The following is a 12,755-nucleotide window of genomic DNA, read 5'->3' as shown; positions in this document are numbered from 1 at the left end:
CTTGAGGAAAAAATAGCCAAAAAAAACCCCCATTTTGACCCCTATGTTCTATTTTTAGTAACAAAGGACATGTTTTTGGTCGATGAAAAAATATGAAAAGATCAGTTTTTGCAGAATACCCTTAAAAAACAGCAAAAAACGTCCAAAAAGTGCAATAACTCCAACATGGGTCAACAGATTTTCACCAGAATTAGACCACATATTGTTCGCATCATGCTAAACACTTTTACTTAGTCAAAATATATGCAAATAACTGCCGTCTGACCCCAGTGTTCCATTTTAAGTAACACGGGCATGTTTTTTTTTTCACGGATCAAAAATCCAAACGGCCATTTTGTGCAAGAAACCCAAAGGAACAATCATGATGTTAAGTTTCATCCAAATCCACTTGATAGTTACAGAGGAGAAGGGGTTTTAAAAATTGTTAACGATGACAACGATGGACTCCAAGTGATGACAAAAGCTCACATGGCCTATGACCAGGTGAGCTAAAATGTCATTTTTTGGGGGTGTGTGGTCCCTTTGACCCCTTATGACTCGAAAATGGTCTAAAACGCATCAAATCTGCTAATACATTTGTTTACCATAATTAAAGAAGGAACACAATAAAAAATAATCATAATCAGAAGAAAAATAAACATTCTACATGGGTTTTAATGTAACACTTATTTCACCCTTTTTGGCCCTTATTCTAAAACGGTAGGGACCACAAACTCCAAGTTTTAATAGTTACCTTCCTTTAAGGGTTAGTAAAATAATATTAAAATATCATAACGATTGGTCTTCCACAACTAAAGTTATTCACGAAAATCAAGTGTATACGGACGATGATGAGCGACACAGATGACGGTGACAGCACCATACCAATATACGACCGCATTTTTTGTGGTTGTATAAAATATATCCATTTTCATAATGAACAGTTCGCACTATTTGTACTGGAACAGTGGAAGTACAAATTTGGTTATTCAAACTTTGGTCGATGTAAACGTTGAAATATATATTTCTATGCTTTGGTAATTTTTCGAAATTATTTTAAGACATTAGAAACTTATTTTCATCATTATTTTCCTTGAATTCCTTGAAATTAACTTCAAGGTTAAGCTAAGGCTGGCTACCACGTAAGTACTTATAGCATTTCATAGGAACTGTTGTTATTATTTGCATACATTATATATTGATAATTAATCGTAGGGAACTATTGTTTACGTTTATACACACAAATCATGTGACGTCAGATTTTACTCAATTTGAGATAGATATTTGTTCTTCACCGCTTTTTGTTGGTAACAAGCATCGATAAAATTAGTTTAGATTGAATGCGTCTTATTAAGGCAGTACAGCGAAGAAGTTCATACAGCACCCATGGATGAGATGAAACAGGAATCCAAAAAGGACAAATCCGACCGGAAACGACCACGACTCGTGAATCTATAGTTTAAACATATTTTATTTGCATATAAACAAAAGGGATTGAACAAAAGTGAATCACACTTACGAGGTTCTCTCCTAAATACAGTATAATATACAATAACAAAATGACATTGAGCATGCATCAACTGTGTATACTTATAATAATCAGTTAAATTTAAAGATAGAAAATAAAGAGAAAGAAATAGAAAAGAAATAAAAAAAAAAAAAAAAATTGACAGAAAAGTAGTGGTGATGATGATGGTGATGATGGTGGTAGGAGAGTGGGTACACAAAGTAATATCTTACAAGTTACTAGACAACAGAAAATCTCTCAGAATCTTTGATAAAGGCTAGAACGTGCTTCAATAAACTTATGTTTTGATCATATGTTAATTCCAAACTACCACGTGTAAGAAGTTCAACATCTATTGTTAAAGTATCAGGAATCCAGTTAATGTGGTTTAAAAGGCGTGCTCTTATTTCATCATATAACGGACAATGAAAAAAGAAGTGATTAACATCTTCCATTCTTCCGCATCTACAAAAAGGTGCATCCACTATATTCATTCTGTGCAAGTCATGCTTTAAGGAAGATACAGAATGTCTTAGCTGGGTCAGAATAATATTTAGTTTCCGTGGACCAAAAGAAAAATGCTTTGGAACTTGCAAGATATTTGTATTACTTTTAAAAGCGGGCTTGAACTTAGAAATTGAATCTAATTCTCTCGTGCAGATATCGAGTTTATTCCATTCTTTAATTGTAGAAGGAAAAAACGACTCGCTTGTCACAGATAGTCTACAAAAAGGCTGCATAATGTCATTTCCATTTCGAAGTGGGTAATTTGTAAGTGACTGGATTTTAGGTGGAATTAGATCGCATAGGTATGCAGGTGCATTTTTATGTTCGATATTATACATCATGTTTAACTTTCTCCTATTACGTCTCACTTCTAATTTTTCCCAACCAGTTTCTCCGTAGAGTTTTTCTGAGTTGGTGAAGATAGGTAAACCTGTCACTATTCTAGCAGCTTCCAATTGAAGTCTTTCTAATTTAGACGAAAGACAAACCCCACAATTATCCCAGACTTCAGGAGCATATTCTAGTATGGGTCTAATGTAAACTAAGTATAATTTCTCTAATGTATTACGGTTAAGTTGGTATTTTAGCTTTCGCAAGATATTCAAGTGTTTTTTAACACTAGTTACAACGTTTTCAATGTGATCGTTCCATTTAGCATTGCTACTAAATGTAACACCAAGATGTTTGTGACAATCTGTGATTGGAACGCTTGTACCGTTTAAGGAGAAATTAAAATCAGGCTTTTCGATGTTTGAAAATACCATAATCTCAGTTTTGTCCGGATTAAATGACATAAGCCATTTGTTTGACCATTTGTCCAGTTCCACCAAATCATGACTGATAACAGAAAATATCTGCTCTCTATCAGAGTCAGAGTAACTGAAAGAAGTGTCATCTCATACAGTCTGCACAGAGATGTCAAATTCCCTGCAATATCGTTTATGTATATTATAAAAAGGAGAGGACCGAGGACCGAGCCTTGAGGAACTCCAGCCGACAGAGAGCAGCTGTTAGAGGATGATGTGTTTAGAATCACCTTTTGACGTCTATCTAATAAATAACTTTTAAACCAGTTAACAAGATTTCCTGATATACCATACGAATCTAGCTTACACATAAGACCTTTATGCCAGACTTTATCAAAAGCTTTGGAAAAATCGCAAAAAACAAAACAGTTAATTTCTTTTTTCTCAAGTGAATTTAGGATGTTACTATAAATTTCAAGTAGTTGGTGGACAGTCGAATGTTTTGGAAGAAAACCAGATTGATATTTGTAGATGAGATTGTTGCTGTGAAGATGGTTGTACACATATTTGAAAATTATTCTTTCCATTACTTTTCCAACACAACTTATTAATGATATGGGTCTATAATTGGATGGTAAAGATGTATCACCCTTCTTGAAGAGAGCAGTCACATTTGCCAATTTCCAACTAGTAGGAAATTTGCATTGCTGAATAGATTTATTAAAAATTTTCTGCAATGGGAGAGCGATTTTATCAGGACACAGCTGAAGCATTTTATGACTGATAACATCGGGTCCAGATGCTTTATTTGGTTTTAGAACCTTAATAATATCAATAATTTCAGACTCTTCTATATGTACGTCCGATAATTAATGATTTGTTCGGTTTTGAAATTCCGGGACTTGATGATTTTCTTCATCCAATTTAGTGATTGAACAGAAATATTTATTTAGTAATGCACACTTCTCGTCATCTGCATATGCTATATCATTTAAATCCTGATCGTTTATAATATTCTGAAGTGGGGGTATAGAGTTGGAACCTTTGTTTGACTTTATCAACATTTTCATTATTTTCCAGTACGCTTTGGGGTTGTTAACATTTTCTAAAATGAAATTGTCCAAATTACTTTCGAATTTTTCTTTTGCTGATTTTTTAAGATTATTAACTCTATTTCTCTGCCTCTTGTACTTAAGAATGTCATCGTCGGTTTTTGATTTTAATGCCCTTTTCCGTAAACGGTCACGTTTTCTTATTTCCCTTCTTAATTCGTTATTAAACCACGATTTGTCATTTCGTCTGATGGTAACTTCCCTAGTTGGAATGGACCTCCCCGCGACGGCCAGAAATGTTTCTGTAAATATATCAGTCATTTGATCTACATCTGTACCGTCGGGAAGGAGGGCATTCCAATCCAGAGCCTGTAAATCAGCTGAAAACTTTTCTTTATTCGTTTTATCATACAACCAAATATGTCTTTTAAAGGCTACGGATTCTTTATGTGGGCACAGTAGGTATACTACAGCTGCATCGTGGTCCGATATTGATCTCGGAACATCAAAAACATCAGAAAAGCTGTACGACAAGTATCACTAATAAGTATAGGGTCTAATAAAGATCTACGTTGGTCAGTTACTCTTGTTGCTTTCTTGATCACATTAGTGAGATTAAACAGATTCATTGTGTCGAGAAGTCTATTATTTTCTCTGACAAGTAAATCCGTATTCAAATCTCCACAGATCACTAAACCGTGACTGTATAGGTAACTTGTACCTATCGAGTGGTTCAAGCGCGTGTAAAATTCCGAATCTGTACCTGGTGGACGATAAACATTACATAATAGAAATTTTTGACCCTTTGCACTAATTTCGACCCAGATAGTTTCATCAACATCATTTTCCAACATATTCATTCGTTTTACATGGATATTTTCCTTGGTTAATATCAAGATACCGCCACCGAACGCATTTCTATCTTTTCGATGAATGGATTTAGAAAATGATTCTAAATGGATTTCTTCGTCGTTAATGTTTGGATCTAAGTGTGTTTCTGTGATGGAAATAATATCAAAATCTTCACAAAACAAGTTTAAGAAATTAAGTTTGTTTCTGATACTTCGGATATTGATGTTACATATCGATAGTGAGTTGTCGGTGACCGATGACCTAGTAGATGATCCTGGACCAGGGTTCATCTCTATGTTACCGATGATCAAAATAAAATGGAGTACAAAAAGCAGAAAAACAATGTCAATATTAGGATTAACTGACTGCAGGATGGACAGATTGACGACGAGAAATGTACATTTTAGATTAATACACAACAATTCAAAGAAGGTGGATTTTGACGGTTTTAGTGGCCCAGATTTGACAAATCTTCTGTTGTTGAATATACCAATGGCTGCCCTGTAAGTACTAAGGTCACTACCCATCATCTAATACAGGGACAGATATAAGGTAAGTTACCACAGTACAGCCATGGTTATAAAGTGTAACCCGTATCAAATCATCATCACCAAGAGAAAAGATAAACAGATATAAAAATGTACAAAGAGAAACAATATAAAACACAAGATATGGAGACATATACAGGTAAAAGACAAATATCATTTCATTGGGGAATTTAGGGATCATTTTGAGAGATTTTCACGAACACAGAAATGCATTAAAATATGGTAAATCATAAAAGCTGAAAATTTGTATAACTACATGTACTTGTATTTAGTAAATTTAGATATAAAGCATCATTCTAAATAATTGCAGAGATATATCCATCACAATGCACATCGTACCCATTGGGTGGTTTTGTCAGGATTGACAGATCCGCAGAACTGCAACAGCAGAGGTCTAGGACATGTGTTACAGTTCTTCAGGCCTAGCAGCAATCCAAAATCAAAACAAAGTACAAAATACATTACGATGGAAAATACATAAACTACAATATAAAAATATATTTTAGAATAATTCTGAACACGGACTACAGTAACTACAAAACACAAACAAAATGAATTATTCGGGTATCATGAGTAATTTTGAATGCAATACCATGATATTTTGAATTCAAATGACATTATATTTCATTCATACACATCAAGCAGCATTTGTTTTGATTTTAAATAGCAGGAATGAATGATATACACTTGGTACTTATTATATACAATATATTAAATAACTACTGTTTTTTTAACAGTGTCTACAAGCAAGATATTGGTATTAAGATTATAAAACCTGGTTAATGAAATTATTCCAAAACGAAATCAACTACTTTTGATTCGCCGGAAAAGATTTAACTCTTGAAATCGTTTTTATAATTAATCATAAAGTCCAGAGAATTTATGAAGTTGTCGAGGAAAAACAATGAGAGAATGAACATCTTTTAATCACACATGTGAAATTTTCTAGTCAAGGTAAGTGGTCTATAGCGTGAATCTATGACATGGAGCCCCCACACTATAAGGAAAGGAAGAATATGACAGTGCTGTTGACAAATATAGGAATAAAGTAAATCGTTTAGTCGACCATGCGGAGTGCGAAATTGAATCGTATGGATCAGAGTGTAACTACATTTTTTAATTCAGTCACTATGTGCAAAAACCGAATTGAAAGTTCGTTTTCGAAATACAAAGTGATGTCTGAGGACTTTGCACAATTTCTCACAAGGAAAACAGTGACGACAGTATGAAAGAATTACAGGAACATAGCAGCCGATACAATACCACCGAACAGCGTGTGAACCTGATTCTTAATGACATTCAGAAAAAGACTTGAAAAGGCAAAATCTATGAAATCATCTAAATCTACGAAATGGTCTAGGTCATCTAGGTCATCAGCTAGATCCGGTACTCACACCATGCTTGAAATGAAAATGAAAGCTGAAGCAGCGAAAACTTCACTAGAATTCGCGACAAAGGAAGCTCAACTCAAAAAAGCTGAGGCCGAAATGGACCTGAAAAAAGTGAATATTCAAACCGACATACAATTGTTCAATAAGCAGAAGGAAGCTACAGTAGCATAATCCGAGTACAAATTGACTATGGAAGAAATTGACTCGACAAGTGATTTAGAATCAAATTGTAGTTTAAAGGGCATTTCTAAGGATGATGTAGTGCAACACACTCAGAAATATGTCGAAGAACAAAATGTTATGAAAACATCTGCACAATTTGAAAATGTGAAAATGGACCCTAAGACCCTATCTCCTGTGTCAAATAGTTCTGACATGAATGAATTTTCTAGATTTCTCTTCAATGAAGGATTTACATATATCAAGGTTCATTAAATTTAATGACCAGCCGGAGTCATTTGCCATCTGGAAATCAAGCTTTCATACTATTCTTAAGGAACTAGCTACAACGCCTTAGTAAGAGGCAAATGGCTCGGGCCAGAATCTCCCAAATTTGCACAGTTAATCGGAGGGTCAAATATTAATTGATCCTTTCGCCGATACAGACAAAATTTGGAAACGGTTAGAGGAGCGTTTCAGGATAGAAGAAATGGTCGAAATTTCTTTGAAATCGAAACTAGAGAAATCCCCATGAATCACATTCAAGGATCGAAAGCGAACGTATGATCTACATGACTTACTTTGTGAAATACAATCATACAAAGACAATCCGATGTATGGGAAGTTACTCAGGTATTTCGATACTTTCGTTGGTGTCAATCCAGTTGTTACGAGACTACATGCTGCGATGCAATCTAGTTGGAGAGATAAGGCTACGTCTTACAAGAGATTATATAGTGTTGCGTATCCTGTATTTTCCTACTTTGTGGATTTTATAGCTGATCGAGCTAGTCTTTACAATGACCCAGGTTTCAACTTTGAGAGTGATCAATATAACACAGTTGTTACATCACAGTCTCACTACAAGAGCGACAAACCGAAGAGTGACAAACCTAACTTTAGAGTGCACGTGCACAAAACAAACATCCGCCAAGAGAATCTAGAGAAACAGTCGATACAAAAGCCGAAGATTAAGTGTGCCACTTATAAGATGAATCACTCACTCGGGCGTTGTGTAACATTTAAGGGAATGTCAATTACAGACAAACTGAAACTTTTAAAGGACAATGGAATTTGTTCAAGTGTCTTAATTCCAATGCTCATCTTAGCAAGGACTGTAAGAGTAATTAAGGGAACCAAGGTTATAGCGGTAATCAAAAGAATGTAATCCAGGGACAAAGACCAGACATGGAAAACAGACATACACAACAAAGAACATAAAGTAACTAAAATCATACATACAAAGTCACAAAAGCAAATGAGCAACTCGGACTCCATTAAAAACTGGGAGCATGGACCAGGTGCACCGGTAGAGTAAGCGTCATCTGTTTTTTCCAGAAACACCCGCCGAGTTGTTCATAAAAAGTCAAGTCCGGGGTAGACAAACGAGGAAAGGAAAACTATGACCTGTTGAATAAATCAGTTTTCATGGTGCTGATGGATACACCATAACGATCCACGAGTTTATGATGACGACCATAAAACGTCTGTAGTGATGACTTCAATCTTGTAGCAACATAACCCTGTTTCAAAAGCCTATTTGTTAGAGTTCTAGCGCGATACAAAAATTCTGCGTAGTTTCGGCAAGCTCTGGCATAACGTATGAGTTGTGATATGAACACTCCATACGCAGGAGCCGAAGGGATGTTGCCACAGATGAAAGGAAAGTTGACAATTCAGAATGAAAAGTCATCACGCTTGTCGTAAAGTTTGGTCAATAGTTTTCCTTTACCATCAATTTCTAAGTGTAGGTCAAGATATGAGGCTGACTTCACAGTGTCTGTAGTATCCTTTATCTCAAGTTCTTTTGGGTAGATGCCATGTATCAAATCCCCGAAATTGGGATTGTTTAAAGATAAAACGTCATCTATATAGCGAAAATTGAGATTGAAGGATCTAGCCAAACGATATTCTTTCTTTCTGATCAGATCAGCTATAAAGTCAGCCTCATAAGAGTGAAGGAATAGGTCAGCAAGTAAAGGAGCACAATTTGTTCCCATTGGAATGTCGACCGTTTGTTGAAAAACACGTCCACCATACTGGACAAATATGTTGTCGATTAAAAATTCCAGCATTTTGTAAACATCTTCCTCTGTATATTTGGAAGATGGTTTGGAATTATTTCTTACAAAGTATGTGGAATTTCTACCAAAATTATATATTTGAATCTAGGTGTACCATCTTTTTTGGAAAAAACAACGATGTATAATGTTTTTAAGTCGGGATTTTAACTGAGTATGGGAAATAGAAGTATACAGTGTTGAAAAATCATAGGTTTTAATGCTATTATATTCAGATAAAAGTCTTGAACTGATTGTCTCCAAAAGATCTTTCGAATTTTTCAGGATCTACATTGAATTAATACCACTACGGGAGTAACACGTGTTGTGGTAGGACTACAGACCCTCTTTGACAGTTGTGAGTATAGAAGTTAAGTTTTGAAAGAGGTTTGGTGGTAATTTTGCAGATCCAGCTATGAAACGTTGTTTGTATGGATTCTTGTGGAGTTTAGGAATCCAGTACATAGACGGTAAATCACAATCATCGTCCTTGGTAGAGAGACCAAAAGAGGATAGCACAGATTTATGGTTTTCCACAATCTCTTCTTTGGAGAGAGTGGTAGCAGTATAGGTCTTATCAATGCTATTATTTCTACGTCTACCTCTGATAATAAACATTTCATGTGATACGTTTTACAGACAAAACAATGTTGTTTTGGGCTTTGTCTGCTGGTACGACAACATATTTGTCATGTATAGTAGACAATGTTTTTGCTACATCGGGGTCTTTGAAAACTGATGTAGCCTTGGCACTCATTGACCTACTTAAAACTTTCATTCGTTTCAAAATTAAAGACTTCATGGCCTTTAACCACTCTGACAGAGAATCAATGTCTTCTTGTTCTCCTTTTATCATTTTCTTGCATAGTCCTCGGTGGCATCCATAAGAACTTTAAATTATAATTCCAATTTATGGAGCGTGGTTCACGGTACTTGGGACCTTTAGAAAAGATATGACGCAGAGATTCGTTTTCGATAATGGTTAAATCTCCCGTAACGACGTGACCAGAAGGACCATATTTGAATGGAGAGGTTTTGCAAGAACAGTGAGGTGGTTTAGCCTTGAAGTCCTCAATCTCGAGGTTCTGCAATAGCCTTTTATAATTGAAAATTCTGGATGCAATGGGTGAAGTATCGGAATATGAAATAATTGGTATGGATTAGTCTTTGAAATATGGGGGAATTTTGTTGGTAACGTTTTTGTAATGGAGGATGTTAGCCAAATTAATTGCATCTATACCTTTGTTGACAAATGGTAGTGGAAGAAATGATCGTTTTTCTTCATCTTGAATATCACACAAACTGGTTTAAAGAGTCCGTGGAACCAATATCCAAAATGATGGCAACAAGTCTGTATAATGATGAGGTGGTGATCTGTAAGGAACAGATAAGATGGCAACAAGTCTGTATAATGATGAGGTGATGATCTGTAAGGAACAGATAAGATGTTCCAAGTGTAATAACACGAATCACAACACACTTATGCACAATGAAAATGTTCGAAATCCGCAGACTCCTAAATCTCAAGGCGGGGAGCCCCTTCTTCAAGAGACTATAGTTCAGAGTGCATGTATGGACATTTGTAAAGGAGAATTCACCAGAAAATAATGTGCAAAGATACTTCCGGCATATGTGACACATAAGGACAATCCATCGAAACGTCTCAAGGCCTACATCATCCTCAATGAACAAAGCAATCGATCACTCGGGAGTAAATGCTGTTCGATACTTTCGATATCAACTGTAAACCTGAACAATATAGTCTAGCTACATGCTCAGGAATGACTAAACGTAGTGGCCGTCGACTCTCAGGACACTATGTCGAATCTTTAGATGGAACTTCAAGGATGGATCTACCTACGATCATATAGTTGGATGCGATATCAAACAATCGCGGGGAAATACCTACTCCAGACATACCTTTGTTTCATGAACATTTAAAGGACATTTCAAAGGTGTTTCTGCCACTCGACAATGATGCTAAAATATTTCTTTTGATCGGACGCGATCTTCTTAAGGCACACCATGTTCTGGAACAACTCACTGGACCTCCAACCGCACCCTATGCTCAACGTGTGAACTTGGGATGGGTTATCATAGGAGATTTCTGCATAGGAAACAAACACGTCGATGATAGTGTTAAGTCGTATAAAAACATACATCAATGCCAATGGTCGTCCATCTTTGCTTAAGCAATGTTCGAATACTCTAACGATTGGTGAAATTCTATCGCTTCAGAATGAAACAGACAATTATGACTACAATAAAGTGCCAATAGGGGCAAACAAGCTAGGAAAGTCGGTTGAAGACAAATTATTTCTAGACATTATGGACAAAGAAATGTAAAAGGACAAAAACGGAAACTGGTGTGCTCCGTTACCGTTCAAAGGAGACAAGAAACGTCTACCGAACAATTACACAATGGCTATGTGACATGCAAAGTCGTTAGACAAGAATCTAGAGTTGAACCCAGAAAAACTCGATCACTTTAAGGAATTCATGCAAGGCATTCTAGATAACGGTCATGCGGAAGAAGCAAACCCCATAGACAAGGACACTGAGATATGGTACCTACCTGTGTTTGGTGTATATCACCACAAGAAAGTTGGTAAAATCCGCTGCGTGTTCCAGTGACATTTGGAAATGTGTCACTCAACAAAGTGTTACAACAAGGACCAGACTTGTACAATTCTCTATTAGGTGTTTTGATTCGTTTCAGGAAGAAGCGTGTTGCGACTTTGGCAGACATACGTCAAATGTTCTACTCATTCTCTGTTCGTGAGGATCACAGAGACTTTATCCGCTTTCTCTGGCACAAGGATAATGATTTCAACAAGGATCTCATTACTTATAGGATGACCAAACACGTGTTTGGTAATAGCCCGTTCCCTGCGGTGGCTATTTATGGTTTGAGAAAGTGCTCTGAATTTGCTGATCCGAATGTTAAGGACTTTGTACAGAGACATTTTTATGTTGATGATGGCCTCATCTAAACAGACAATGCCGATGACATTGTTAGTCTACTGTTACGTACTCAGCAGATACTCAAGAATAATGGAAACATCAAGTTACACAAATTTCATCAAATAGTAGCGATGTTATGAACTTGTTACCTCAGGAAGACCTTGTGCAAAATCTTAAAAGCTTGGACTTCGATTCCGATGATGATTCGCTTCAACGGAGTTCGGGTCTTTACTTGAATCTCGAACTCGATGTGTTCACTTTCAAAATTTCTGTTGAGGACAAACCCTTCACAAGGCGAGGTATTCTGTCCACGTTGAAGAGCTTGTATGACCATCTAGGAATAGTAGCACCCGTCATATTGCGTGGTAAATTGATTCTAAGGAAAATAATTACACAATCCGTCGACTGGGACAAACCATTATCAGAACAATATAGACTCGATTGGGAAACATGGAAAAGTTCACTCTGCACTCTTCTAGCCTTACAAATTCCTCGTATGTATCTACCTAATTCGTTATCTATCACAGAGCAGTGCACTAGAGCTACACGTTTTTGCTGATGCGTCCGAGAAAGCTATTGCAGTTGTATCTTATCTAAGGTCTATACAAGAAGATGGTACATTGGAAGTCGGATTCATGTTAGGAAAGGCAAAGGTTTCTCCTCAACATAGGCAGACCATCACCAGGCTAGAACTGTGCGCGGCAGTTTCAGCAGTCGAGATCGCAGAAACAGTGTCATGAAACCTAGATCATCCTATAGCGCCAATTAAGCACTATACGAAAGAGTAATTAAGGGAATCAAGGTTATAGCGGTAATCAAAAGAATGTAATCCAGGGACAAAGACCAGACATGGAAAACAGACATACACAACAAAGAACATAAAGTAACTAAAATCATACATACAAAGAAACAAAAGTAAATGAGCAACTCGGACTCCACTAAAAACTGGGAGCATGGACCAGGTGCACCGGTAGGGTAAGCGTCCTCTGC

At 36.4% G+C, this 12,755-nt stretch overlaps 1 protein-coding gene across 6 annotated transcripts in view; it reads right to left on the bottom strand.

Moving 5' to 3' along the window:
* LOC148623025 (uncharacterized) overlaps positions 1–12,755 on the bottom strand; it is a 52,689-nt gene that overhangs the window by 30,305 nt on the left and 9,629 nt on the right. Inside the window, exon 1 of one of the 6 annotated variants that reach the window (XM_088573486.1) lies at positions 10,042–10,144. The exons of 4 other annotated variants lie outside the window; for them this stretch is intronic. Coding sequence is in view for 1 of the 2 variants with exons in the window: in XM_088573485.1 (XP_088429611.1) it covers position 7,323 (1 nt within the window). In the remaining variant the exon portion in view is untranslated. Of the gene's footprint in view, positions 1–7,322; positions 7,434–10,041; positions 10,145–12,755 lie in introns of those variants that run through there. One more of the 6 variants, XM_088573485.1, reaches the window with a different exon arrangement.

Source organism: Perna viridis, chromosome 3 (assembly GCF_037379345.1).
Source record: "Perna viridis isolate PV_CMFRI_1.1 ecotype Kerala chromosome 3, ASM3737934v1, whole genome shotgun sequence".
In the NCBI taxonomy this organism is placed as follows: Eukaryota; Metazoa; Mollusca; class Bivalvia; order Mytilida; family Mytilidae; genus Perna; species Perna viridis.
The sequence above is the reverse complement of the archived record's forward strand: the minus strand, read 5'-3'. Positions and strand labels throughout refer to the sequence as shown.